At 48.3% G+C, this 26,826-nt stretch overlaps 1 protein-coding gene across 5 annotated transcripts in view; it reads right to left on the bottom strand.

The window, feature by feature from the left end:
* The window catches only part of SPIRE1 (spire type actin nucleation factor 1), a 524,996-nt gene that overhangs the window by 199,293 nt on the left and 298,877 nt on the right, over positions 1-26,826 (bottom strand). For all 5 annotated transcript variants that reach the window (XM_063923426.1, XM_063923427.1, XM_063923428.1 and 2 more), the window contains one exon: positions 25,070-25,195. In XM_063923426.1, the coding sequence (XP_063779496.1) occupies positions 25,070-25,195 (126 nt within the window). The remainder of the gene's footprint in view (positions 1-25,069; positions 25,196-26,826) is intronic.

The raw sequence follows: 26,826 nt of genomic DNA, 5'->3' as shown, positions 1-26,826 counted from the left end.
TGCACCGGCGGTGATCTCTGAAGTGTTGTACCTGGCCCGGCTCCCCCCCGCTTCTGATCCCAAGGCTGTGCGGCAGTGTCTGGGGGACGGGACCGAACGGCGGGACGAGCTTTGGCTGACGGCGGTGGGGCGCTGAGACGGGGACGGCCTCTGGAGCAGAGGACGCTGACCTGGCTCCCCCCGTGTCCATATCTGTGCTGCAGTGCCCGGAGGAGAGACTGGGAGACGCGGCGGTGATCGGCTGCCGGGACGGGCGCAGGCGGAGCAAAGAAGGAAGACCCCGGGAGGCACCTGGCAACGCGGGTGTGGTGAGAGCCTGCTGATCCGAGACCGATTGATCCCTGGGGGGTGGACGCTGCTGCCCTCGGCGCCCGGGGTGTTGAGACTCCTCTTTAGCCCCTTGGACACTAAAGCGGCGGTGAGAGTTGAGGTGAGCCCTGTGCCTGCTCGATTAGACCTCTTGAGAGTGGCTGGAATAAGAGGCTGGGAACTGTGTTCGAGTACAAGCTGGCATTGTGAACAATACTCTGGAGGATAGTGGCGGTTTGAGGTTCTGCCCGTCGCAGAACACGGGCTGCGTGGTCCTACTATCCGAGACTGCATATCTACATGAGACTTATACAGCCCCCTTGTACACTGCCTAATACCTTCCTGTGGTGAGCCTCTCCCTAAACCTTCTTGCAATACCTCATACCTCTTTCCAGAGAGGTGCTCAGTCTCTCCTTCTAAGGTGTGGGAACCCTGGCCTCTTTCTTATTCTTCCTTCTGTATCTTGCTAGACTCTCCTCTTCTATTTCTTTTCTTTTTTTCTTTCCCTATTGGCCCACCACTGGTGCTGTAATTGTTGGTAGTGTGGGAAGCTGCCTCAGGCGACACTGGCAAATGAGTTTATTGAAATCCCTGTAGCCCCTGTGCAGGAATTTCCGAGGTTACATCGCCATCTGGTGGCTAATTAGTTTTAACATTTAATTGGCTATATTAATCCACTGTTATCTTATACAAAGCCTTTCTCCTGGGGCAATTCATAATACCTCTCCTAATATCTGTATCACAACTGCTATGCCCTGACATAGGCTGCAACCCGAAGGTTTCAAGGTGCAATGCCTCCACACTACCTTTACATGTATTATATGTGTGTTAATGTCTAGTTAAATTTGGTTTTTGCTCCCTAGCTGAGTAGCTCTGACATATCTGCTGACTCAGGCCCTTACGTGAGGTGTTTTATTATCATATATTACAGTGTGTTTGTATAAGAGTCCCCAGCTTATTACATAGAGTGGTCTACGGACCGGGGGATGGACAAATACGTCCATAAAACTCCAGCGGTTAGATCCTCCCAATCCTCAGTCGCTACAAGAATGAGTAAGAACAAAAACACGGCGGGAAAACCTAACCCCCCCTCCCCCCCGGAGACAGGGAACTCCCGAGACAAACTCATGAGGTGGAGGCGCTGCCTGATCAGCCCTCGTTATTACATATGGCCCAAGAGCTCTCCCGGCTTCTAATGCCCCAAATTGACAAGAAACTTGAAAATATCCCTTTAATCGACAAAAGGCTTGAACAGATACAGACACTACTTGATTCGACACTTGCGAAAATTGACCATAACACCTCACGGATCACCTCACTAGAACAACGGGTTAGTGATGGGGAAGATCAGATACACACACTCCAGCGATCCACTGACACTCAAGATTCCTCTCTTAAAACTTTGCAGGCAAAAATAGATGAGCTTGAAAATAGGGATAGAAGATCGAATCTATGCTTTGTGGGCATCCCCGAAGCAATTACAGACAAACAATTGTCAGATTTTATAACGACTGATATATTTCTGGCTTTGGAAATTATAGATGTCCCATTCTTATCACACATTGAAAGGGTGCATAGAATTGGTCCTGCTCGACCTGATGCTGAAACAAAGCCAAGGCCAGTCATTGCGAAATTCATGGACTTTCGTATGAAGGAACATGTATTGCGCTCTTATCGCAAACTCCCACAATTGGTAGTGCAGGGAAAACGTATTTTGATTTTTCAGGATTTCTCGGCCTCTGTTGCGCAGAAGAGAAGGGAATTCTCGGATGTTTGCAAAATACTCCATGAGAGCAATACTACATTCGCATTGATGTATCCAGCTAAATTGCGCATTCATGACAATGGTCGCACACTGCTATTTGTCGATCCTGCCACTGCTAAATCCCATGTAACACACATGTTGAACCCTGGAAATTCACCACACCAATAGTAGACATATTGTTGTTCTATACTTTACACCCTGAGTCGGTGTAACTTTCACATGAGAGAGACATTTAGTCTCATTACATGCTACTCAGCTGGAATTTAAATGTTGCATTTACTTCCGATAGGTTTCTCGCCAGTGCTACCGGAGGGTTTAGCACTTGCGTTGTTATTAGTTTGGTTTGGAAAAAATTAAAAATGTTATGTGAAGCAATGTGTGTTTTTTTGTGACTTTTTTTTTTTATCGTTTTGCCCGTGCCGTGCCTTCCTGACCCGGTCTGTTCCTGAGCTCTATGGTCCAGTATGGTTTCGGTCGTTCCTCTCCGCTCGCTGGGAAGGAGGAGGACGACTCTGTGACGTGATGTTCCCGCTGAAATGTCACCCTCGGGCGGGGGTAGGTTAATAGACTAATGACTGATCCTAGTGTAAGGACCTCCTCATCAGACTCATGCTTTAAGATTTTATCCTGGAATGTGGGCGGCCTTAACTCCCCAATAAAACGTAAAAGAGTTGTCACACACCTGAAGCGGTTTAAACCTCAAATTATATTTCTCCAAGAGACCCACTGGGTGTCGGGCGCCTCCTCTGCTCTTCGGGCACCATGGTTAGATAGCTGTGTTTCTGCAGACAACGCGAGGAAGACTAGGGGGGTGGCAATCCTTTTTAGCAAACACCTACACTACACTGTTTTAAATTCTGTTACTGACCCGGAGGGGCGTTATATAATTTTGGATGTGGAAATTTGGGGTAACAAATACTCACTGGTTAATGTCTACGCACCCAATGGTGAGACAGCTGCTTTTCTCCAAGAATTAAGCTCTCAGCTGTTACAACGCGATAATTTTCAACTTATCCTGGGAGGCGACTGGAATACAGTTGATGATCCCACTATTGATAAACGTCCTGTCCCGCGTACTTCTGGTTCCTCTTTTTGGACACATCTCCAAACGTTAAAAGCCTCCCTTCAGATAACTGATATATGGTGTCTCCTCAATCCCTCTGACAGATCATTTACTTTTTTTTCCGGGGTTCATAAATCCTGGTCCAGGATTGACTCAATCTTGGTTGCAGACTCCCTAGTTACGCAAGTCGCACAAGCTGATATACACAACATTTTGATATCGGACCATGCTCCTGTGACATTAACGCTGCAAAGAACTCTTCAGTCGGGAGGCTCCAGTATTTGGAGATTTACGAGTTATCTTTATAATTGTGATGATTTTAGGAAATTTTTGATAGTGAATTGGGCCAACTATTTAGACGATAACCTGGAGCATTGGGACCGCCCAACTATCCTTTGGGGTGCGGCTAAAGCAGTTCTAAGGGGTCAAATTATTGAGTATGTTCATAGATTGAAAAAGAAAAATTTGGCGATTTATAACGATTTACTATCAGAATTAACTGATACACTGCAGCGTCACCTTACTCTGCAGACTGAGGAGTCTTTGCAGCTTTATCTACAGGCTAAGCAACTCTTAAATGACCACTTGTTAGCGCAAGCAAAGGGTGATGTGGTATTTTCTTCTCATAAATATTACCGATGGGGAAATAAACCCGGTCGACTACTGGCAAATATGGCTAGGAAAAAAAACACTCGCAAATTCATAACAGCGGTTAGACATCGAGCCACGGGACAACTCCTTACCAGTTCCCCTGCCATATTAGAGCATTTTGAATCTTATTTTGCTGACTTATACTCTGATCTCCCCTTCAGCGAAACTACCCATACCACGCTCCTACCAGACACAGTAGTACCACCAATAACGAATGCACAATCGGATTTACTGGTGAGAGCTATCACTGAGGAGGAACTAGTCTCGGCAATGTCCAAACTTAAACTGCACAAGTCTCCAGGCCCTGACGGCCTCTCCAATGAATCTTATAAGATCCTTCAGCCTCACGTAGTTCCGACTCTGCTGGAATTGTTCAACGGCCTTTTGCAACACCGCACCCCCTTTCATCACTTCACAACAGCACATACTATTTTAATCCCTAAACCCGCACAGGACCCACAATTGGTGACCTCATACAGGCCCATTACGTTATTAAATACCGACATAAAAATATTTACTAAGATTTTGGCAGATCGGCTGCAAACTATTCTCCCCCACACTTTAACTAATCACCAGCTTGGCTTTGTTCGCAATACACATTCGGTTAAGGGAATTAGGGCGGCGGTCGTTGCAGTTATAGCTTATGCTCAAGCGCCCCAGTCCAGGAATATACTCCTCAGTTTAGACACCACTAAGGCCTTCGATACAGTACTTTGGCCCCATCTATTCAAGGTCTTAGAACGTAGACTAATCCACCAAGACTTCATTGATATTATTCGTTACTTATACGATTCTCCCTCTACTACCCTCTTACTTAATGGACATATTAGCAGCCCGGTGATTATGCGCCATGGCACGCGGCAAGGTTGCCCCTTGTCTCCTCCCTGCTGTTCAACTTGGCTATAGATCCCCTACATCGTTTGCTATTAAGTGATACTCAGTTTCATGGAATTCAGGTCGGTCGCAGAGACCTAAAACTTACTGCATTTGCCGATGATCTACTGCTTTATATTTCAGACCCGGAGGCTTCACTGACCCATATATTTAATTTACTGCAGGCTTATGGACATATCTCGGGCTTCAATGTTAACTGGGCAAAATCGGTGGCACTCAGATTGGGGAATGGTTCATTTTTGAAGCATGGAGTGAGGAACCTACCATTGCAATGGAGTTCAGACCACATATCTTATCTAGGGATTAGAGTATCGAGAAAGCCAGAGCGATTATATGCCCTAAATTTTACCTCGGCTATCCGAACAATTGAAACAGAACTTGAGACCTGGAAATCCATGCCTTTATCATATATGGGGAGGGCTAGCTTGATTAAGATGATATCATTCCCCCGTTTGATGTACTTCATTCAGGCCATGCCGCATGTACTTCTACCTAAAGACTTTCAACGTCTCAATTTTCTTTTTAGAAGATTTATCTGGCAGGGAGGGAGACCGCGCATAGCATTGATCAAACTCCAACAGACTGCAGGAAATGGGGGAATTAACTTCCCTAATATTCTCTGGTACTCACAGGCGGCCCAACTAAGATACCTCCATGACTGGATGCACAATGACAACACATACACAAACACAGACTTAGATAGGGAATTTTTACAAGAGGGGGATCTAGTTACCTTTCTACATCTACACGCTGGAGAGGTGCCCGAGGAGCTGAGGAGAAACCCACTACTGTGGAACATTAAGAAGCTATGGACAGATATGCGAGATAAAATGGATCTAAATGCCCACAAGTCATTATATCTCCCGTTCATGGCTAATCCTGACTTCCAGGATGGTCGGGCACAATATCCGTTTAATATATGGCGGTTGGGGGGGGGGGTCTAAGATCGGTGATTTGGTGGATGTGCGGGGCTCGAGGCCGCTCACGTTCCAGGAGGCCACTACTAGATATCCAACTTTGATGGCCTATCCTGTGGCCTTTCTTTTGGCTCAACACTATGTTTCATCCATTATTAGATGTTTTTCACCTGGGGACTGGGACAATCCGTTGGATAGAATGCTGAAACAAACCCCTAAGGTACGTAAGGCAATATCGACTGCATATGGGTACTTCAGAAACGTCCTAGACTACTCGAGGGGACGGGGAGGTATTATGTCTTGGAAAGATTGTCTCCCAGACATTGAGATTACGGATTTACTTGCGGCACATGCTAAGGCCTGCAAACTATTTCCCTCTTCTAGGTATAAAGAAATGTCTCTTAATATTTTGCATAGGACTTATTTATCGCCCCACAGACGACACATGATAGGACTTGCATGCATGCATGTTGGAAATGTGGCACTCTTCAGGCAGATCTATTTCACTGCCTGTGGACATGCCCTATAATCAGACAGTTTTGGATATATATAAGAAACTACCTGACGGCCAATCTGGTGAACTATTGGAGGTTGTCTCCAGAGTGGGCGCTTTTCGGTATCCTACCACCGAATCAACGCCTCTCTTTGGGCAGTAAAAAACTGCTGCTGGCAGTTAGTATAGCGGCTAGGAAAGCCATTCTGCAAGTGTGGATAGCTAGAGATCCTCCTACTCTTTCATTATTTAAAGCCAAACTATTCTACCTCCTTAGGATGGAATGGATAGGCGTCCTGCTGAAGAAAGATACTAAGATACAAATTTTTTTTGAAGTGTGGGAGAGCTATATAACGACCTTGTCGACGACGGTTAGGAAACAGCTCCATGACTCCGTGTCCAATACAGAATGGTTTCTAACTAGAATGGCTGAGGGAGATCCGCCGATTGTGCTTTAAACTTGACTGTCACTCGAGGCTTCGTGGGCGGATGGGTGGGGAAATAAGATACGGACACGGGTGTTTTTTTTTCTTTCTTTTTTCTTTTTCTTCTTATGTATAAGTCTGGGTCAATCGACTGAACTGGATTTGGGATCGGGGAAGACGGTACTCTCCGGGGACATGTTTCATGCAGATGTGATACTGCTGCTTGCTTATAATAGATATGTCTCTTGATTACAGACTCAACTGTACTCTCCCTTGTATTGTTTTCATATGTTACCCATATACCGATGATTTGAATTACAGTGAATGTTTATGTATGTATTGCATATATTGCTTCAATAAAAAAAGTATTTAAAAAAAAACAACAACTGAGATTTCAAACTCAGCACTTAATAATTTTTCCGTCAGGTCTTTAAGAATGAGAATGGAGAACTGACCCTTAAACTGGATAAATACTATAAGATCATCTGTCCAATCTCTCTGGTTAGAACAAAAATATGGTAATGTATGGGAGCTAATGACAATTGACCATTTGCTCCCAAACACTGGAAATCAGACAAAAATGGTAATTCAGACAAATTAGTTAAACTTGTTTGATTGAACCATTTTATCTGAATAACCGTTTTTGTTTATTTTCTGGATTTTGGGAGCAAATGGCTGATTTTCATTTGCTCCCAGATATTACTAGTTTTTAATTCAGACCAGCCAGATTGGACATATAGGGGTATATTCAATTGACGTCGAAAGCTGCAGTCTGTTGAAAAGACGGCAGTTTTCGACTTTTTTTTAGGTCGGTAGGGATTCCAACCTATTCAATATATTCGACAAGTGGAGGAATTCGACTTGTCGAAAAGCACGTGGATTGGTGGAATAGCTGCCGATCCACGTGCTTGTGTCGAAAACGGGGCGTTTTGGCCCCCTTTTCGACCATCTCAGTCCGACATAAAAAAATGTCGGACTGAGATGTGGGACCCAGAGGAGGAGAGGGTGGGGGGGCCGCTGGCATATAGGGGAGATCAGCGCTACAACACAGCTATGCAGCAGAATGTCACACAGCCACGCCGCTCATGACAGCGTCCACCCAACTCCAGCAAGTGAGGTCACGCTTGCTGGAGCCGGGTGGACACTGCCGTGAGGTCGGGCGGCTGTGTGACATCCTCCTGCAGCGCTACTGTAGCGCTGATCTCCTCCGTCTGCCCGCGGCTGTCCCCGCTGGTCTCCCTGAACCAAATGAATTGTGTGAAAAAGAGCGGGAATCTCCAGACAAGAAACTGCAGTTTCCCAAAAGAATTCTCATGGCGTATCCTTTCCCTGCTAGGGCCAGGATACGATGGGAATCCTCCCCTAGGGTGGACAAGGCGTTGACACGTTTACCCAAAAGGTAGCGCTGACATACCAAGATACAGCTACCCTCAGGGATCCTGCAGACAGCATGCAGAAAAGTACTTTGAAGTCCATTTACACACATTCTGGTACACTACTCAGACCGGCGATTGTGTCGGCAGGGGTTTATAGCGCTGTAGCAGCGTGGACAGATACCTTATCAGCGGAGATTGAAATCCTAGATAAGGATACCATGTTATTGACCCTAGGATATATAAAATATGCTGTCTTATATATAAGACATGCTCAAAGAGACATTGGTCTACTGAGTTCTAGAGTCAACGCTATGTCGATTTCTGCTAGACGTGTCCTGTGGAACCATGCAATGGACAGGTGATGCTGACTAAAAGAGGCATATGGAGGTTTTACCTTACAAGGGTGAGGAATTGTGTGAAGAAGGGCTCTCGGACCTGGTCTCCACGGCTACAGCTGGTAAATCTAATTTTTTGCCTTATATTCCCTCACAGCCTAAGAAAGCACGACATTATCAAATGCAGTCCTTTTGGTCGCAGAAAAACAAGAAAGTACGAGGAGCGTCCTTTCTTACCAGAGGTAACGGCGCAGGGCACAGCTAGTTCCCAGGAACAGAAGTCCTCCCCGGCCTCTACTAAATCCACCGCATGACGCTGGGGCTCCGCTAAGGGAGTCCGCCCCAGTGGGAGCACGTCTTTGACTCTTCAGCCACATCTGAGTTCACTCACAGGTGGATCCCTGGGCAATAGAAATTGTTTCTCAGGGTTACAAGTTGGAATTCGAAGAGGTGCCTCCTCGCCGGGTTTCCTTATCGGCCCTACCGGCTTCTCCCCCAGAAAGGGAGATAATATTAAATACAATTCACACATTGTATCTCCAACAGGTGGTGCTCAAGGTTCCCCTCCTTCAACAAGGAAGGGGATATTACTCAACCTTGGCTGTAGTCCCGAAACCGGACGGTTCAGTCAGACCTATTTTAAAATTAAAATCTCTGAACCTATACTTGAAATGGTTCAAATTCAAGGTGGAATCGCTCAGAGCGATCATCGCCAGCCTGGAAGGGGGGGATTTTATGGTGTATCTAGACATAAAGGCTGCATACCTTCACGTTCCCATTTATCCACCCCATCAGGCGTACCTGAGAATTATGGTACAGTATGGTCATTACCAATTTCAGGGTAATTGGCGGAAATGATGGTGCTCCTACGCAAGCAAGGAGTCACAATTATCCCATACTTGGACGATCTCCTAATAAGGGCGAGATCAAAAGAGCAGTTGTTGAACAGCGTGTCACTTTCGCTGAAGGTGTCACAGCAACTCGGCTGGATTCTCAATATCCCGAAGTCATAGTTGGTTCCTATGACTCGTCTGCCCTTCTTGGGTAGGATTCTGAATACGGACCAGAAATGGGTTTATCTTCCGATAGAGAAGGCCCAGGAACTAATGACTCTGGTAAAAAACCTATTAAAGCCAAAACAGGTGTCAGTGCATCACTGCACTCGGGTCCTGGGAAAGATGGTGGCATCTTACGGGGCCATTCCCTTCGGCAGGTTCAATGCGAGGACTTTCCAATGGGATCTACGGAACAAGTGGTCCGGATCACATCTACAGATGCATCAGTTAATCACCCTGTCCCCTAGGGCCAGGGTGTCTCTCCTATGGTGGCTGCAGAGTGCTCACCTTCTGCAGGGTCGCAGGTTCGCCATCCAGGACTGGATTCTGGCAGCCACGGACGCGAGCCTCCGAGGTGGGGGAACGGTCACACAGGGAAGAAACTTCCAAGGTCTTTGGGTCAAGTCAAAAAACTTGTATTCAAATCAACATCCTGGAGCTGAGGGCCATATACAACGCCCTTCGGCAAGCGGAAACATTGCTTCGCAACCTACCGAATCTGATTCAGTCAGACAACATCACCGCAGTGGCTCATGTAAACCGCCAAGGCGGCACAAAGAGCAGAGTGGAAATGGCAGAAGCCACCAGGATTCTCCGCTGGGCGGAAAATCATGTAAGCGCATTTTCAGCAGTTCATTCCGGGAGTGGACAACTGAGAAGCAGACTTCCTCAGCAAACACGACCTGCATCCGAGAGAGGACTTCTTTAGGAAGCCTTTGCACAGATTGCAAGTCAGTGGGAACTGCCACAGATCGACATGATGGCGTCCCCGCCTCAACAAGAAGCTACAGAGGTATTGCACCAGGTCAAGAGACCCTCAGGCAGTAGCTGTAGATGCCCTAGTGACACCATGGGTGTTCCAGTCGGTCTATGTATTTCCCCCTCTTCCTCTCATACCCAAGGTGTTGAGAATGGTAGGAGGGAGAGGAATGAGAACAATCCTCATTGTTCCAGATTGGCCACGAAGGACCTGGTATCTGGATCTGCAGGAAATGCTCACAGAAGATCCGTGGCCTCTTCCTCTAATACAGGACCGGTTGCAATAGGGGCCATGTCTATTCCAAGACTTACCGCGGCTGCGTTGGACGGCATGACGGTTGAACGACGGATCCTAGCGGATAAGGGTATTCCGGATGAGGTCATTCCTACGCTAATAAAGGCTAGGAAGGACATGACATCTAAACATTATCACCGTATATGGCAAAAATATGTTTCTTGGTGTGAGGCCAGGAATGCTCCTACGGAAGAATTCCATCAGGGCCGTTTCCTTCACTTCCTGCAAACTGGAGTGAATTTCGGCCTAATTAGGATCTATTAAGGTTCAGATTTCGGCCTTATCCATTTTCTTTCAAAAGGAATTGGCCTCTCTCCCTGAAGTACAAACTTTTGTGAAGGGAGTACTGCATATTCAGCCTCCTTTTGTACCTCCGGTGACGCCTTGGGACCTTAAGTTTCATTAAGTCACACTGGTTTGAACCACTTAAAACGGTGGAGTTGAAAAATCTCACTTGGAAGGTGGTCATGTTATTAGCCTTGGCTTCGGCTAGGCGAGTGTCAGAATTAGCGGCTTTATCACATAAAAGCCCCTATCTGGTTTTCCATATGGATAGAGCGGAATTGCGGATCCGTCCTCAATTCCTGCCAAAAGTGGTTTCATCCTTTCATATGAACTATTGTGGTGCCTGTGGCTATGCGTGACTTGGAGGATCCCGAGTCCCTTGATGTGGTCAGGGCTTTGAAAATTTACGTGGCCAGATTGGCTATAGTCAGAAAAACAGAAGTACTGTTTGTCATGTATGCAACCAACAAGATTGGTGCTCCTGCTTCAAAGTAGACTATTGCTCGCTGGATCTGTAACACGATTCAGCAGGCGCATTCTACGGCGGGATTGCCGTTACTTAAATCGGTCAAGGCCCATTCCACTAGGTAGGTGGGCTCTTCTTGGGCGGCTGCCAGAGGGGTCTCAGCGCTACAGCTGTGCCGAGTTGCTACTTGGTCGGGTTCAATCACCTTTGCAAAGTTCTATAAGTTTGATACCCTGGCTGAGGAGGACCTCCTGTTTGCTCAATCGTTGCTGCAGAGTCATCCGCACTCTCCTGCCCGTTTGGGAGCTTTGGTATAATCCCCATGGTCCTTACGGAGTCCCCAGCATCCTCTAGGACGTAAGAGAAAATAAGATTTTAAACCTACCGGTAAATCTTTTTCTCGTAGTCCGTAGAGGATGCTGGGCGCCCGTCCCAAGTGCGGACTACTTCTGCAAGACTTGTATATAGTTATTGCTTAAATAAGGGTTATGTTATAGTCTCATCGGTCTTGGACTGATGCTATGTCGTTTTCATACTGTTAACTGGATAGTATATCACAAGTTATACTGTGTGATTGGTGTGGCTGGTATGAATCTTGCCCTTGGATTAACAAAAATCCTTTCCTCGTACTGTCCGTCTCCTCTGGGCACAGTTTCTCTAACTGAGGTCTGGAGGAGGGGCATAGAGGGAGGAGCCAGTGCACACCAGATCTAAAGTCTTTCTTAAAGTGCCCATGTCTCCTGCGGAGCCCGTCTATCCCCATGGTCCTTACGGAGTCCCCAGCATCCTCTACGGACTACGAGAAAAAGATTTACCGGTAGGTTTAAAATCTTATATTTTTTTTTTTATATATATATATATATATATATATATATATATATATATAGTAAGAATTTACTCACCGGTAATTCTATATCTCGTAGTCCATAGTGGATGCTGGGTACTCCGTAAGGACCATGGGGAATAGACGGGCTCCGCAGGAGACTGGGCACTCTTTAAAGAAAGATTAGGTACTACATCTGGTGTGCACTGGCTCCTCCCTCTATGCCCCTCCTCCAGACCTCAGTTAGGGAAACTGTGCCCGGAAGAGCTGACATTACTAGGAAAGGATTTGGAATCCAGGGTAAGACTCATACCAGCCACACCAATCACACCGTACAACTTGTGATAACTATACCCAGTTAACAGTATGAACAACAGCTGAGCCTCATTAAAAACAGATGGCTCAGAACAATAACCCTATAGTTAAGCAATAACTATATACAAGTATTGCAGAAGTCCGCACTTGGGACGGGCTCCCAGCATCCACTACTGACTACGAGAAATAGAATTACCGGTGAGTAAATTCTTATTTTCTCTGACGTCCTAGTGGATGCTGGGTACTCCGTAAGGACCATGGGGATTATACCAAAGCTCCCAAACGGGCGGGAGAGTGCGGATGACTCTGCAGCACCGAATGAGCAAACACAAGGTCCTCCTCAGCCAGGGTATCAAACTTGTAGAATTTTGCAAACGTGTTTGATCCCGACCAGGTAGCAGCTCGGCAAAGTTGTAAAGCCGAGACCCCTCGGGCAGCCGCCCAAGAAGAGCCCACCTTCCTCGTGGAATGGGCTATGACTGATTTAGGATGCGGCAGTCCAGCCGCAGAATGTGCAAGTTGAATCGTGCTACAGATCCAGCGAGCAATAGTCTGCTTAGAAGCAGGAGCACCCAGCTTGTTGGGTGCATGCAAGATAAACAGCGAGTCAGTTTTTCTGACTCTAGCCGTCCTGGAAACATAGATTTTCAGGGCCCGGACTACGTCCAGCAACTTGGAAGCCTCCAAGTCCCGAGTAGCCGCAGGCACCACAATAGGTTGGTTCAAATGAAACGCTGATACCACCTTAGGGAGAAATTGGGGACGAGTCCTCAATTCTGCCCTGTCCATATGGAAGATCACATAGGGGCTTTTACATGACAAAGCCGCCAATTCTGACACACGCCTAGCCGAAGCCAAGGCCAAAAGCATGACCACTTTCCACGTGAGATATTTCAACTCCACGGTCTGAAGTGGCTCAAACCAATGTGATTTTAGGAAATCCAACACAACGTTGAGATCCCAAGGTGCCACTGGAGGCACAAAAGGGGGCTGAATATGCAGCACTCCCTTAACAAACGTCTTCATTTCAGGCAGTGAAGCCAGTTCTTTTTGAAAGAAAATAGACAGGGCCGAAATCGACCCAGCTGAAATTCCTCTGTTGGGGCCTTCATAGCCTCACACCAAGCCACATATTTTCGCCATATGCGGTGATAATGTTTTGCTGTCACATCCTTCCTAGCTTTTATCAGCGTAGGAATGACTTCAACCGGAATGCCCTTTTCCATCAGGATCCGGCGTTCAACCGCCATGCCGTCAAACGCAGCCGCGGTAAGTCTTGGAACAGACAGGGCCCCTGCTGTAGCAGGTCCTGTCGGAGCGGCAGAGGCCAAGGGTCCTCTGAGATCATTTCTTGTAGTTCCGGGTACCAAGTTCTTCTTGGCCAATCCGGAACGATGAGTATAGTTCTTACTCCTCTCTTTCTTATTATCCTCAGTACCTTTGGTATGAGAGGAAGAGGAGGGAACACATAAACCGACTGGTACACCCACGGTGTCACTAGAGCGTCCACAGCTATCGCCTGAGGGTCCCTTGACCTGGCGCAATATCTCTTTAGCTTTTTGTTGAGGCGGGACGCCATCATGTCCACCTGTGGCCTTTCCCAACGATTTACAAGCAGCTGGAAGACTTCTGGATGAAGTCCCCACACTCCCGGGTGGAGGTCGTGCCTGCTGAGGAAGTCTGCTTCCCAGTTGTCCACTCCCGGAATGAACACTGCTGACAGTGCTATCACGTGATTCTCCGCCCATCGGAGAATCCTTGTGGCTTCTGCCATTGCCATCATGCTTCTTGTGCCGCCCTGTCGGTTTACATGGGCGACCGCCGTGATGTTGTCTGACTGAATCAGCACCGGCTGGTTTTGAAGCAGGGGTTTTGCTTGACTTAGGGCATTGTAAATGGCCCTTAGTTCCAGAATATTTATGTGTAGGGAAGCCTCCTGACTAGACCATTGTCCTTGGAAGTTTCTTCCCTGAGTGACTGCCCCCCAACCTCGGAGGCTTGCATCCGTGGTCACCAGGACCCAGTCCTGTATGCCGAATCTGCGGCCCTCGAGAAGATGAGCACTCTGCAGCCACCACAGCAGAGACACCCTGGCCCTCGGGGACAGGGTGATCAGCCGATGCATCTAAAGATGCAATCCGGACCACTTGTCTAACAGATCCCACTGAAAGATCCTTGCATGGAACCTGCCGAAGGGAACTGCTTCGTAAGAAGCTACCATCTTTCCCAGGACTCGCGTGCAGTGATGCACCGACACCTGTTTTGGTTTCAGGAGGTCTCTGACCAGAGATGACAACTCCTTGGCCTTCTCCTCCGGGAGAAACACCTTCTTCTGTTCTGTGTCCAGAATCATACCCAAGAACAGCAGACGCGTCGTAGGAACCAGCTGCGACTTTGGGATATTCAGAATCCAGCCGTGCTGTTGTAGCACATCTGAGATAGTGCTACTCCGACCAACAACTGCTCCCTGGACCTCGCCTTTATAAGGAGATCGTCCAAGTACGGGATAATTATAACTCCCTTCTTTCGAAGGAGTATCATCATTTTGGCCATTACCTTGGTAAATACCCTCGGTGCCGTGGACAGACCAAACGGCAACGTCTGGAATTGGTAATGGCAGTCCTGTACCACAAATCGGAGGTACTCCTGGTGAGGTGGGTAAATGGGGACATGTACTGTAGGTAAGCATCCTTGATGTACAGTGATACCATATAATCCCCCTCTTCCAGGCTTGCAATAACCGCCCTGAGCGATTCCATTTTCAACTTGAACTTTCTTATATAAGTGTTCAAGGATTTCAAATATAGAATGGGTCTCACCGAACCGTCTGGTTTCGGTACCACAAACATTGTGGAATAGTAACCCCGTCCCTGTTGAAGGAGGGAAACTTTGATTATCACCTGCTGGAGGTACAGCTTGTGAATTGCCGCCAGTACTACCTCCCTGTCCTGGGGAGTAGCTGGCAAGGTTGATTTGAGGTAACGGCGAGGGGGAGACGTCTCGAACTCCAGCTTGTATCCCTGAGATACCACTTGTAGAACCCAGAGATCCACCTGTGAGCGAACCCACTGGTCGCTGAAGTTCCGGAGACGGGCCCCCACCGCACCTGGCTCCACCTGTGGAGCCCCAGCGTCATGCGGTGGACTTAGTGGAAGCAGGGGAGGATTTTGTTCCTGGGAACTGGCTGTCTGGTGCAGCTTTTTCCCTCAACCCCTGCCTCTGGGCAGAAAGGAGTGACGGACGCGCCTCTAACCCGCTTGCCTTTCTGAGGCCGAAAGGACTGTACTTGATAATACGGTGCTTTCTTAGGCTGTGAGGGAACCTGAGGTAAAAAAGTCGACTTCCCAGCTGTTGCTGTGGATACGAGGTCCGAGAGACCGTCCCCAAACAATTCCTCACCCTTATAAGGCAAAACTTCCATGTGCCTTTTAGAATCAGCATCACCTGTCCACTGCCGAGTCCATAATACTCTCCTGGCAGAAATGGACATTGCATTAATTCTAGATGCCAGCCGGCAAATGTCCCTCTGTGCATCCCTCATATATAAGACGACGTCTTTAATATGCTCTATGGCAGGGGTGGCCAACCAGTCAGAGACAAAGAGCCAAAACATCTTGTTAGGTAAGTCAAAGAGCCGACATCGAGCAGAAGGCAAAAATGAGGTGTGGCATTGTACCTGCTAGGCCACGCCCATGCTATAAAATATATTGAAAAAGCCAGAGCCACATGAAATACATTTTAAAACCAGATCCAACATAAAATACATTGAAATCGCCAGATCCACATAAAGTATATTGAAAAAGCCAGATTCACATAATACACTTTAACTCCAAGTGTCAGTCCTGCCAGCATCCTCCTGTGTCACTCCAGCCAGCTCCCCCATGTGTCAATGTGTCACTCCTGCCAGCACCCTCCTGTGTCACTCCAGCCAGCTCCCCCATGTGTCAATCCTGCCAGCACCCTCCTGTGTCATTCCAGCCAGCTCCTCCATGTGTCAATGTGTCACTCCTGCCAGCACCCTCCTGTGCCACTTTTGCCAGCACCCTCCTGTGTCACTCCAGCCAGCTCCCCCATGTGTCAATGTGTCACTCCTGCCAGCACCCTCCTGTGTCACTCCAGCCAGTTCCCCCATTGTCTCTCCTGCCAAGACCCTCCTGTGTCACTCCAGCCAGCTCCCCCATGTGTCAATGTGCAACTCCTGCCAGCATCCTCCTGTGTCACTCCAGCCAGCTCCCCCATGTGTCAATGTGCCACTCCTGCCAGCATCCTCCTGTCACTCCAGCCAGCTCCCCCATGTGTCAATGTGTCACTCCTGCCAGCACCCTCCTGTGTCATTCCAGCCAGCTCCTCCATATGTCAATGTGTCACTCCTGCCAGCACCCTCCTGTGCCACTCCTGCCAGCACCCTCCTGTGCCACTCCTGCCAGCACCCTCCTGTGCCACTCCTGCCAGCACCCTCCTGTGCCACTCCTGCCAGCACCCTCCTGTGTCACTCCAGCCAGTTCCCCCATTGTCTCTCCTGCCAAGACCCTCCTGTGTCACTCCAGCCAGCTCCCCCATGTGTCACTGCAGCACACCCTCATATGTCCCTAACGCTGCCCCCCAGTGCCAGTGCAGCAGCCTTTTATATGGCCTCTGTTTGCCGGTGGCTCCCTCAGTTCTTCGTCCCTGTAGTGTTGCTGCGTGTCTGGCTGGCATGCAGCAGTTTCCAGATCTGTTGTGGTCATGTGACTTTGAGTGTCAGGAGCCACATCTGAATAAAGAAAGAGCCGCATGTGGCTCAAGAGCCACGGGTTGGCCACAGCTGCTCTATGGTTAGCAAAATAGTGTCCCTGTCAAGGGAATCAATGTTATCAGACAGGGAATCAGACCATGCGGCTGTAGCACTACACATCCATGCTGAAGCAATAGCAGGTCTCAGTATAGTACCGGAGTGTGTATACACAGACTTCAGGATAGCCTCCTGCTTTCTATCTGCAGGCTCCTTTAAGGCGGCCGTATCCTGAGAAGGCAGTGCCGCCTTTTTTGATAAGCGTGTGAGCGCCTTGTCCACCTTAGGGGATGTCTCCCAGCGTAACCTATCCGTTGGCGGGAAAGGGTACGCCATTAGTAACCGCTTAGAAATCACTAGTTTCTTATCTGGGGAACCCCACGCTTCTTCACACAATTCATTTAACTCATCAGATGGGGTAAAAGTCACTGGCTGCTTTTTCTCCCCAAACATAATACCCTTTTTAGTGGTAACCGGGTTAATGTCAGAAATGTGCAACACATTTTTCATTGCCGTAATCATGCATCGGATGGCCCTTGTGGATTGTACATTTGTCTCATCCTCGTCGACACTGGAGTCAGACTCCGTGTCGACATCTGTGTCTGCCATCTGAGGTAGCGGGCGTTTTTGAGCCCCTGATGGCCTCTGAGATGCCTGGGCAGGCGCGGGCTGAGATGCCGGCTGTCCCAAAGCTGCGTCATCGAACCTTTTATGCAAGGAGTTGATACTGTCGGTTAATACCTTCCACATATCCATCCACTCTGGTGTCGGCCCCGCAGGGGGCGACATCACACTTATCGGCACCTGCTCCGCCTCCACGTAAGCGTCCTCATCAAACATGTCGACACAGCCGTACCGACACACCGCGCACACACACAGGAAATGCTCTGACTGAGGACAGGACCCCACAAAGTCCTTTGGGAAGACAGAGAGAGAGTATGCCAGCACACACCAGAGCGCTATATAACAGAGGGATTTACACTACACACAAAGTGAATTTTCCCCCAATAGCTGCTTATATCACAATTTGCGCCTAAATTTATGTGCCCCCCCTCTCTTTTTTACCCTTTCTGTAGTGTATACAGCAGGGGAGAGCCTGGGGAGCGTCCTTCCAGCGGAGCTGTGAAGAGAAAATGGCGCTGGCTGTGCTGAGGAAGATAGCCCCGCCCCTTCAGCGGCGGGCTTCTCCCGCTTTTTTAATGAAAATTATGGCGGGGATTAGGCACATATACAGTTTAGAACTGTATTATGTGCGTTTAGCCACTTAAGGTATCCTAATTGCAGCCCAGGGCGCCGCCACCCCCCCCCCCCCCAGCGCCCTTCACCCACCAGTGACCAGAGCGTGTGGTGTGCTGTGGGAGCAATGGCGCACAGCTGCAGTGCTGTGCGCTACCTTATTGAAGACCGGAGTCTTCAGCCGCCGATTTTCTCCGGTATCTTCCGTCTTCTGGCTCTGCAAGGGGGACGGCGGCGCGGCTCCGGGAACGGACGATCGAGGTCGGCCCTGTGTTCGATCCCTCTGGAGCTAATGGTGTCCAGTAGCCTTAGAAGCAGAAGCTAGCTGCAAGCAGGTAGGTTTGCTTCTCTCCCCTAAGTCCCACGTAGCAGTGAGTCTGTTGCCAGCAGATCTCACTGAAAATAAAAAACCTAACAAATACTTTCTTTATAGTGAACTCAGGAGAGCCCACTAAGTGCATCCAGCTCTGGCCGGGCACAGATTCTAACTGAGGTCTGGAGGAGGGGCATAGAGGGAGGAGCCAGTGCACACCAGATGTAGTACCTAATCTTTCTTAAAAGAGTGCCCAGTCTCCTGCGGAGCCCGTCTATTCCCCATGGTCCTTACGGAGTACCCAGCATCCACTAGGACGTCAGAGAAATATATTTATTGTCACCATGTCTCCAGAGTAGAAATCACGCTAGACACATTCTTAGCAGTAAAGTCAGTGGGCAGATGTATTAACCTGGAGAAGGCATAAGGAAGTGATAAACCAGTGATAAATCCAAGGTGATACACGCACCGGCCAATCAGCTCCTAGCTGTTAATTTACATATTGGAGCAGATTGGCTGGTGCATTTATCACTGGTTTATAACTTCCTTATGCCTTATCCAGGTTAATACATCTGCCCCAATGTGTCAAGTATCAGCATTCCAGTTATCAAGACATACCTACCTACCTGGACATACCTACCTACCTCTCTCTATTTATTAACAAGCACTGATATTTCGCAATATTCAATTCTAACATAGCAATAGAGAACAAATAAATGCTGAGAAATATCTCTTAAAATAAGAATTTACTCACCGGTAATTCTATTTCTCTAACGTCCTAGTGGATGCTGGGAACTCCGAAAGGACCATGGGGAATAGCGGGCTCCGAAGGAGGAGGCTGGGCACTCTAGAAAGATTTAGGACTACCTGGTGTGCACTGGCTCCTCCCACTATGACCCTCCTCCAAGCCCCAGTTAGATTTTGTGCCCGGCCGAGGTTGGATGCACACTAGGGGCTCTCCTGAGCTCTTTGAAGAAAGATAGTCTTAGGTTTATTATTTTCAGTGAGACCTGCTGGCAACAGGCTCACTGCAGCGAGGGACTAAGGGGAGAAGAAGCGAACTCGCCTGCTTGCAGCCGGATTGGGCTTCTTAGGCTACTGGACACCATTAGCTCCAGAGGGATCGACCGCAGGCCCAGCCTTGATGTTCGGTCCCGGAGCCGCGCCGCCGTCCCCCTTACAGAGCCAGAAGCAAGAAGATGGTCCGGAAAATCGGCGGCATGAAGACATCAGTCTTCACCAAGGTAGCGCACAGCACTGCAGCTGTGCGCCATTGCTCCTCTCACACTTCACACTCCGTTCACTGAGGGTGCAGGGCGCTGGGGGGGGCGCCCTGAGGCAGCAATAAAAACACCTTGGCTGGCAAAAATACCTCAATATATAGCCCCAGGGGCTATATATGAGGTAAATACCCCTGCCAGATTCCATAAAAAAGCGGGAGAATAGGCCCCGGAAAAGGGGCGGAGCTATCTCCCTCAGCACACTGGGCGCCATTTTCCCTCACAGTTCCGCTGGAAGGAAGCTCCCTGGCTCTCTCCTGCAGACTACTCTACAGAAAAGGGTAAAAAAGAAAGAGGGGGGGCATTTAATTTGGCGCAGTATATAGTTATATTAAAAAGCAGCTATAAGGGACATAACTCAGTTAGTCCCTGCCTTATATAGCGCTCTGGTGTGTGCTGGCATACTCTCACTCTGTCCCCCCAAAGGGCTTTTGTGGGTCCTGTCCTCTATATAGAGCATTCCCTGTGTGTGTGTGTGGAGTGTGTCGGTACGGCTGTGTCGACATGTTTGACGAGGATAATGAGGTGGAGGCGGAGCAGATGCCTTTAGAAGGGATGTCACCCCCTGGGGGGCAGACACCTGAGTGGATGTGCGTATGGAAAGAAATGAGTGCACGTATAGACTCATTACATAAGAAATTTGACGACATGCCGACTGCGGGACAGCCGAGTTCTCAGCTCGTGCCTCTCCAGGTGTCTCAAAAGTCATCAGGGGCTCTGAAACGCCCGCTATCTCAGATGGCACAAGTAGATGTCGACACGGATACTGACACCAGTGTCGACGACGATGAGTCAAATTGAATGCCCATTAAGGCCATTCACTGCATGATTGAGGCAATGAAAGAGGTGTTAAATATCTCTGATTTACATCCAGGTACCACAAAAAAGGGTATTATGTTTGGGGAGAAAAAACTACCTGTAGTTTTTCCCCCGTCAGATGAATTAAATGAAGTGTGTGAAGAAGCGTGGGCTTCCCCTGATAAAAAATTGGTAATTCCTAAGAAGGTACTAATGGCGTTCCCTTTCCCGCCAGAGGATAGGTTACGTTGGGAAACACCTCCTAGGGTGGATAAAGTGCTCACACGTTTGTCTAAAAAGGTGGCACTACCGTCTCAGGATACGGCCGCCCTTAAGGAACCTGCTGATAGAAAGCAGGAGGCAATCCTGAAGTCTGTATATACACACTCAGGCATTATACTTAGACCAGCTATTGCGTCAGCAAGGATGTGCAGTGCTGCCGCTGCGTGGTCGGATAAACTGTCAGAAAATATTGACACACTAGACAGAGACACGATTCTGCTAACAATTGACCATATCAAAGACTCAGTCTTATATATGAGAGATGCACAGAGGGAAGTCTGCCGGCTGGCATCTAAAATAAGTGCATTGTCCATCTCTGCTAGGAGATGCTTATGGACTCGCCAGTGGACTTGAGATGCAGATTCCAAAAGGCACATGGAAGTTTTGCCTTATAAGGGGGAGGAATTATTTGGGGATGGTCTCTCCGACCTAGTTTCCACAGCAACGTCTGGGAAGTCAGCAATTTTACCCCATGTCCCCTCACAGCCTAAGAAGGCGCCATTTTATCAGGTTCAGTCCTTTCGGACCCAGAAAAACAAGCGGGGAAAAGGAGGGTCTTTTCTCTCTAGAGGCAGAGGTAGGGGAAAAAGGCTGCAACAAACAGCAGGTTCCCAGGAGCAAAAGTCCTCCCCCGCATGACGGTTGGGCTCCAGAGGGGGATTACATGGTATCCCTGGACATCAAGGATGCTTACCTGCATGTCCCCATTTACCATCCTCACCAGGAGTACCTCAGATTTGTGGTACAGGATTGCCATTACCATTCCAGACACTGCCGTTTGGACTCTCCACGGCACCGAGGGTATTTACCAAGGTTATGGCGGAAATGATGATACTCCTTCGAAAAAAGGGAGTTTTAATTATCCCATACTTGGATGATCTCCTAATAAAGGCACGATCCAAGGAACAGTTGTTAGTGGGAGTGGCACTATCTCAGGAAGTGCTGCGCCAGCACGGCTGGATTCTGAATATCCCAAAGTCACAGCTGGTCCCGACGACACGTCTAATGTTCCTGGGAATGATTCTGGACACAGTCCAGAAAAAAGTGTTTCTCCCGGAGGAGAAAGCCAGGGAGTTGTCTTCTCTAGTCAGAGACCTCCTAAAACCAAAACAGGTATCGGTGCATCACTGCACGCGGGTCCTGGGAAAGATGGTAGCTTCTTACGAAGCAATTCCATTCGGCAGATTCCATGCCAGGATTTTTCAGTGGGACCTGTTGGACAAGTGGTCCGGATCGCATCTTCAGATGCATCGCTTGATAACCCTGTCCCCAAGAACCAGGGTGTCTCTTCTGTGGTGGCTGCAGAGTGCTCATCTTTTGGAGGGCCGCAGATTCGGCATATAGGACTGGGTCCTGGTGACCACGGATGCCAGCCTACGAGGCTGGGGGGCAGTCACAAAGGGAAAAAACTTCCAAGGACTATGGTCAAGTCAGGAGACTTCCCTTCACATAAATATTCTGGAACTAAGGGCCATTTACAATGCCCTAAGTCAAGCAAAATCCCTGCTCCTACACCAGCCGGTGCTGATCCAGTCATACAACATCACGGCAGTCGCCCATGTGAATCGACAGGGCGGCACAAGAAGCAGGATGGCAATGGCAGAAGCCACAAGGATTCTCCGATGGGCGGAAAATCATGTACTAGCACTGTCAGCAGTGTTCATCCCGGGAGTGGACAACTGGGAAGCAGACTTTCTCAGCAGGCACGACCTCCACCCGGGAGAGTGGGGACTTCATCCAGAAGTCTTCCAAATGATTGTAAATCAGTGGGGTCGTCCACAGGTGGACATGATGGCGTCCCGCCTAAACAAAAAACTAGAGAGGTATTGCGCCAGGTCAAGAGACCCTCAGGCGATAGCTGTGGACGCTCTAGTGACACCGTGGGTGTACCAGTCAGTTTATGTGTTCCCTCCTCTACCTCTCACACCAAAGGTATTGAGAATAATAAGAAAGCGAGGTGTAAACACAATTCTCGTGGTTCCGGATTGGCCAAGAAGAGCGTGGTACCCGGAACTTCAAGAGATGATCTCAGAGGACCCGTGGTCTCTGCCGCTCAGACAAGACCTGCTACAGCAGGGGCCCTGTCTGTTCCAAGACTTACCGCGGCTGCGTTTGACGGCATGGCGGTTGAACGCCGGATCCTGAAGGAAAAGGGCATTCCGGAGGAAGTCATTCCTACGCTTATTAAAGCTAGGAAAGAGGTTACAGCAAATCATTATCACCGCATATGGCGGAAGTATGTTGCATGGTGTGAGGCCGAAAAGGCCCCAACAGAGGAATTTCAACTAGGTCGATTTCTGCATTTCCTGCAAGCAGGAGTGAATATGGGCCTAAAACTAGGCTCCATTAAAGTACAGATCTCGGCTCTGTCGATTTTCTTTCAAAAAGAACTAGCTTCAGTACCTGAAGTTCAGACATTTGTGAAAGGAGTGCTGCATATTCAGCCCCCATTTGTGCCTCCTGTGGCACCTTGGGATCTTAACGTGATGTTGAGTTTCTTAAAATCACATTGGTTTGAGCCACTAAAAACCGTGGATCTGAAATATCTCACGTGGAAAGTGGTCATGTTATTGGCTTTGGCTTCAGCCAGGCGTGTGTCAGAATTGGCGGCTTTATCATGTAAAAGCCCTTATCTGATTTTCCATATGGATAGGGCAGAATTGAGGTCTCGTCCCCAATTTCTCCCAAAGGTGGTGTCAGCGTTTCACCTGAACCAGCCTATTGTGGTGCCTGCGGCTACTAGGGACTTGGAGGACTCCAAGTTGCTAGACGTTGTCAGGGCCCTGAAAATATATGTTTCCAGGACGGCTGGAGTCAGAAAATCTGACTCGCTGTTTATCCTGTATGCACCCAACAAGCTGGGTGCTCCTGCTTCTAAGCAGACTATTGCTCGCTGGATTTGTAGTACAATTCAGCTTGCTCATTCTGTGGCAGGCCTGCCACAGCCAAAATCTGTAAATGCCCATTCCACTAGGAAGGTGGGCTCATCTTGGGCGGCTGCCCGAGGGGTCTCGGCTTTACAACTTTGCCGAGCAGCTACTTGGTCAGGGGCAAACATGTTTGCAAAATTCTACAAATTTGATACCCTGGCTGAGGAGGACCTTGAGTTCTCTCATTCGGTGCTGCAGAGTCATCCGCACTCTCCCGCCCGTTTGGGAGCTTTGGTATAATCCCCATGGTCCTTTCGGAGTTCCCAGCATCCACTAGGACGTTAGAGAAAATAAGAATTTACTCACCGGTAATTCTATTTCTCGTAGTCCGTAGTGGATGCTGGGCGCCCATCCCAAGTGCGGTTTATCTGCAATACTTGTACATAGTTATTGTTAACTAAATCGGGTTATTGTTGAGCCATCTGTTGAGAGGCTCAGTTGTTTCATACTGTTAACTGGGATTCATATCACGAGTTGTACGGTGTGATTGGTGTGGCTGTCTTACTCGGGATTCAAAATCCTTCCTTATTGTGTACGCTCGTCCGGGCACAGTGTCCTAACTGAGGCTTGGAGGAGGGTCATAGTGGGAGGAGCCAGTGCACACCAGGTAGTCCTAAATCTTTCTAGAGTGTCCAGCCTCCTCCTTCGGAGCCCGCTATTCCCCATGGTCCTTTCGGAGTTCCCAGCATCCACTACGGACTACGAGAAATAGAATTACCGGTGAGTAAATTCTTATTTTAAGAGATATTTTAAGATATTTTAAGAGATATTAAGAGATATAAATATCCTTAGCCACAAGAACCAATAAGTAGGTATGTCCACACTACTATAAGTATTATTGATAGAGGGGCATATGTATCAAACCCTGGAGAGAGATAAAGTGGAGATAGATCAAATATTAACCTATCAGTTATTACTGCCATGGTACAGGCTGTGCTTAAAAGAGGACATGAACTGATTGGTTGGTATTTTATTTTTCTCCAAGTTTTGATACCTACAGTATGTCCAAGAGAGAAAAGGTGACACTGCTGATATTGCGACAATGAAGAATTCTGCCTGTGCAGCCTTGCTAATACAGCCTTGACCACAATAAACATGGCAGGTGGGACTCCGGCCGAAGGGATCAGCAACAGAACTGCTCTACTGCTAACGATGGCTACTATGGAAAAAACAGTATATTTAGGAGGAGCCTGTCCCATAGTCTGTGCTGCTGTGGCAGTACTGCTCACTCACCTCTTTTGCACTTTTGATTTTTGTCAGGAACATGTGCAGCTCCATGGTTTCTGCGTACAGTGCCCGGCATACTGCCTGGTAATGATTGGGTGCTTCGGATGGAGTTGGCAGATGAGAGGAACACAGCTGGTAAAAGGAATAAACATCACGTTCAGTATATATCAGAAACATGTATACAAAAGCATATGTTTCTTGCAGGGGTATAGCGATAAATGTTATCTGGCCCCAAAGCAAACCAGGCCTTGGGTACCCATACATGTCATGATAAAAAGTCATGTCTCCTTCATTCCAGTCAGTACTTAACAGGGAAAAGTACTAACTGGAGCAATCTGGAGCATTCAGGAGAATTACATAAACAGTTATATCTTCAATATTGTCTATTAATATCTGGAAAAATTCTAAAAAAGGCATATTACCTTCGTGCTTTAAGGCATATTTCTTCCCACCACTACAGCTAAAAGGGATGTAGTTCTACCCAGACGGTCAGAATACCTACGCAGGTATCCCGACCACAGAGAATGCCGACAGCTGCGCCGGGGCTATTCCCACTCGTGGGTGTCCATAGAGTGGGAACAGAACCTGTGGCTAGCGCAGCGAGCCACCGAGCCTGCAGAGTGGCAAATGCAGCAAGCCCGTAAGGGTCTTTCTAGCGCTCGACCCGCTGCCGGCATTCTGGCAGGTGGGACTCCGGCCGACGGGATTTCATACCCAACCCACATTGCTGTTTACCGATTATCACCCTGACTGTAAACAGTTTGAGACATGAGAAATAGGTCCCTGATAAAATTGGTCATGCTACAAGGGAGGGCTCTGCCTTGAAAAAAAAGTAGCAATAAATTTAATATCTGCAGATTTGAGAAGCAACATTTTAAGGAAGTCCACAACATTGCATAATGCACAGCACTCTTTTCCAACATACTCCTGTCACTTCCTTGAATAAAGAATATTGCTGAAAAGAAAGACCAAGCAGTATTTTATCGAGAACAGCACCGATCTGTTTCAGCACACATGCATTAAACTCATTTAAGGGCCATGTGGGGTGGTCTGAAGGCCATTGATGGGGCATATGGAGAGGTCTGTGGGGCACATTTAAGTAAGATGTGGGGTGGTCTGAAGAGCACTGAAGGGGCATGTAGGCATGGGCATTGATGGGGCATGTGAAGTGGTCTGATGAGAATATAAGGGTTATATGAAATGATCTGGTAGAATTAAAATGGTATGTGGGGTGGTCTGATGACATGGGAGTATATCTGAGCAGGGATGGACCGAGGCACTAAAATAGACCTGGCAGTCTAGTGGCTGCACGCACACAAGGAGGGGCCTTGGCCATAACTCAGGGGGCAAGGCCTCGCAGCACATCCCGTATCTCTGTATACCGGGTGGCCGAGCACAGCACTGGGAGGAATAGATGCACAGCCAGCCCCAGGCTCTGTTTGCTGTGCAGCACTGCTTGGCCAAACTTTTAGGGCAGATCAGCCCTTCTGGCATTTGCAGGAAGTGCCAGATGGCCAGTCAGGCTCTGTTTCTTAAAGTAACGTGGGGTGGACTAATGGCATGTGAAGAGGTCTAAGGGGCATTTAAGTGAGTTGTAGGTTGGTCTGATGGGCATTGAAGGGGTATGTGGGGTGGTCTGATGAGAATGGATTATGTGAAATGGTCTGGTGGCATGTGGGTAGATCTAAGGGGCATGTAAAGTGGTCTGATGGGCATGTGGGGTGGTATGATGGCATGTCAGGAGGTCTGAAGGGTATTAAAAG

This window comes from Pseudophryne corroboree, chromosome 5 (assembly GCF_028390025.1).
Source record: "Pseudophryne corroboree isolate aPseCor3 chromosome 5, aPseCor3.hap2, whole genome shotgun sequence".
NCBI classification, from domain to species: Eukaryota; Metazoa; Chordata; class Amphibia; order Anura; family Myobatrachidae; genus Pseudophryne; species Pseudophryne corroboree.
Note: the sequence above shows the minus strand (reverse complement) of the source record. Positions and strands in the feature narration are given on the sequence as shown.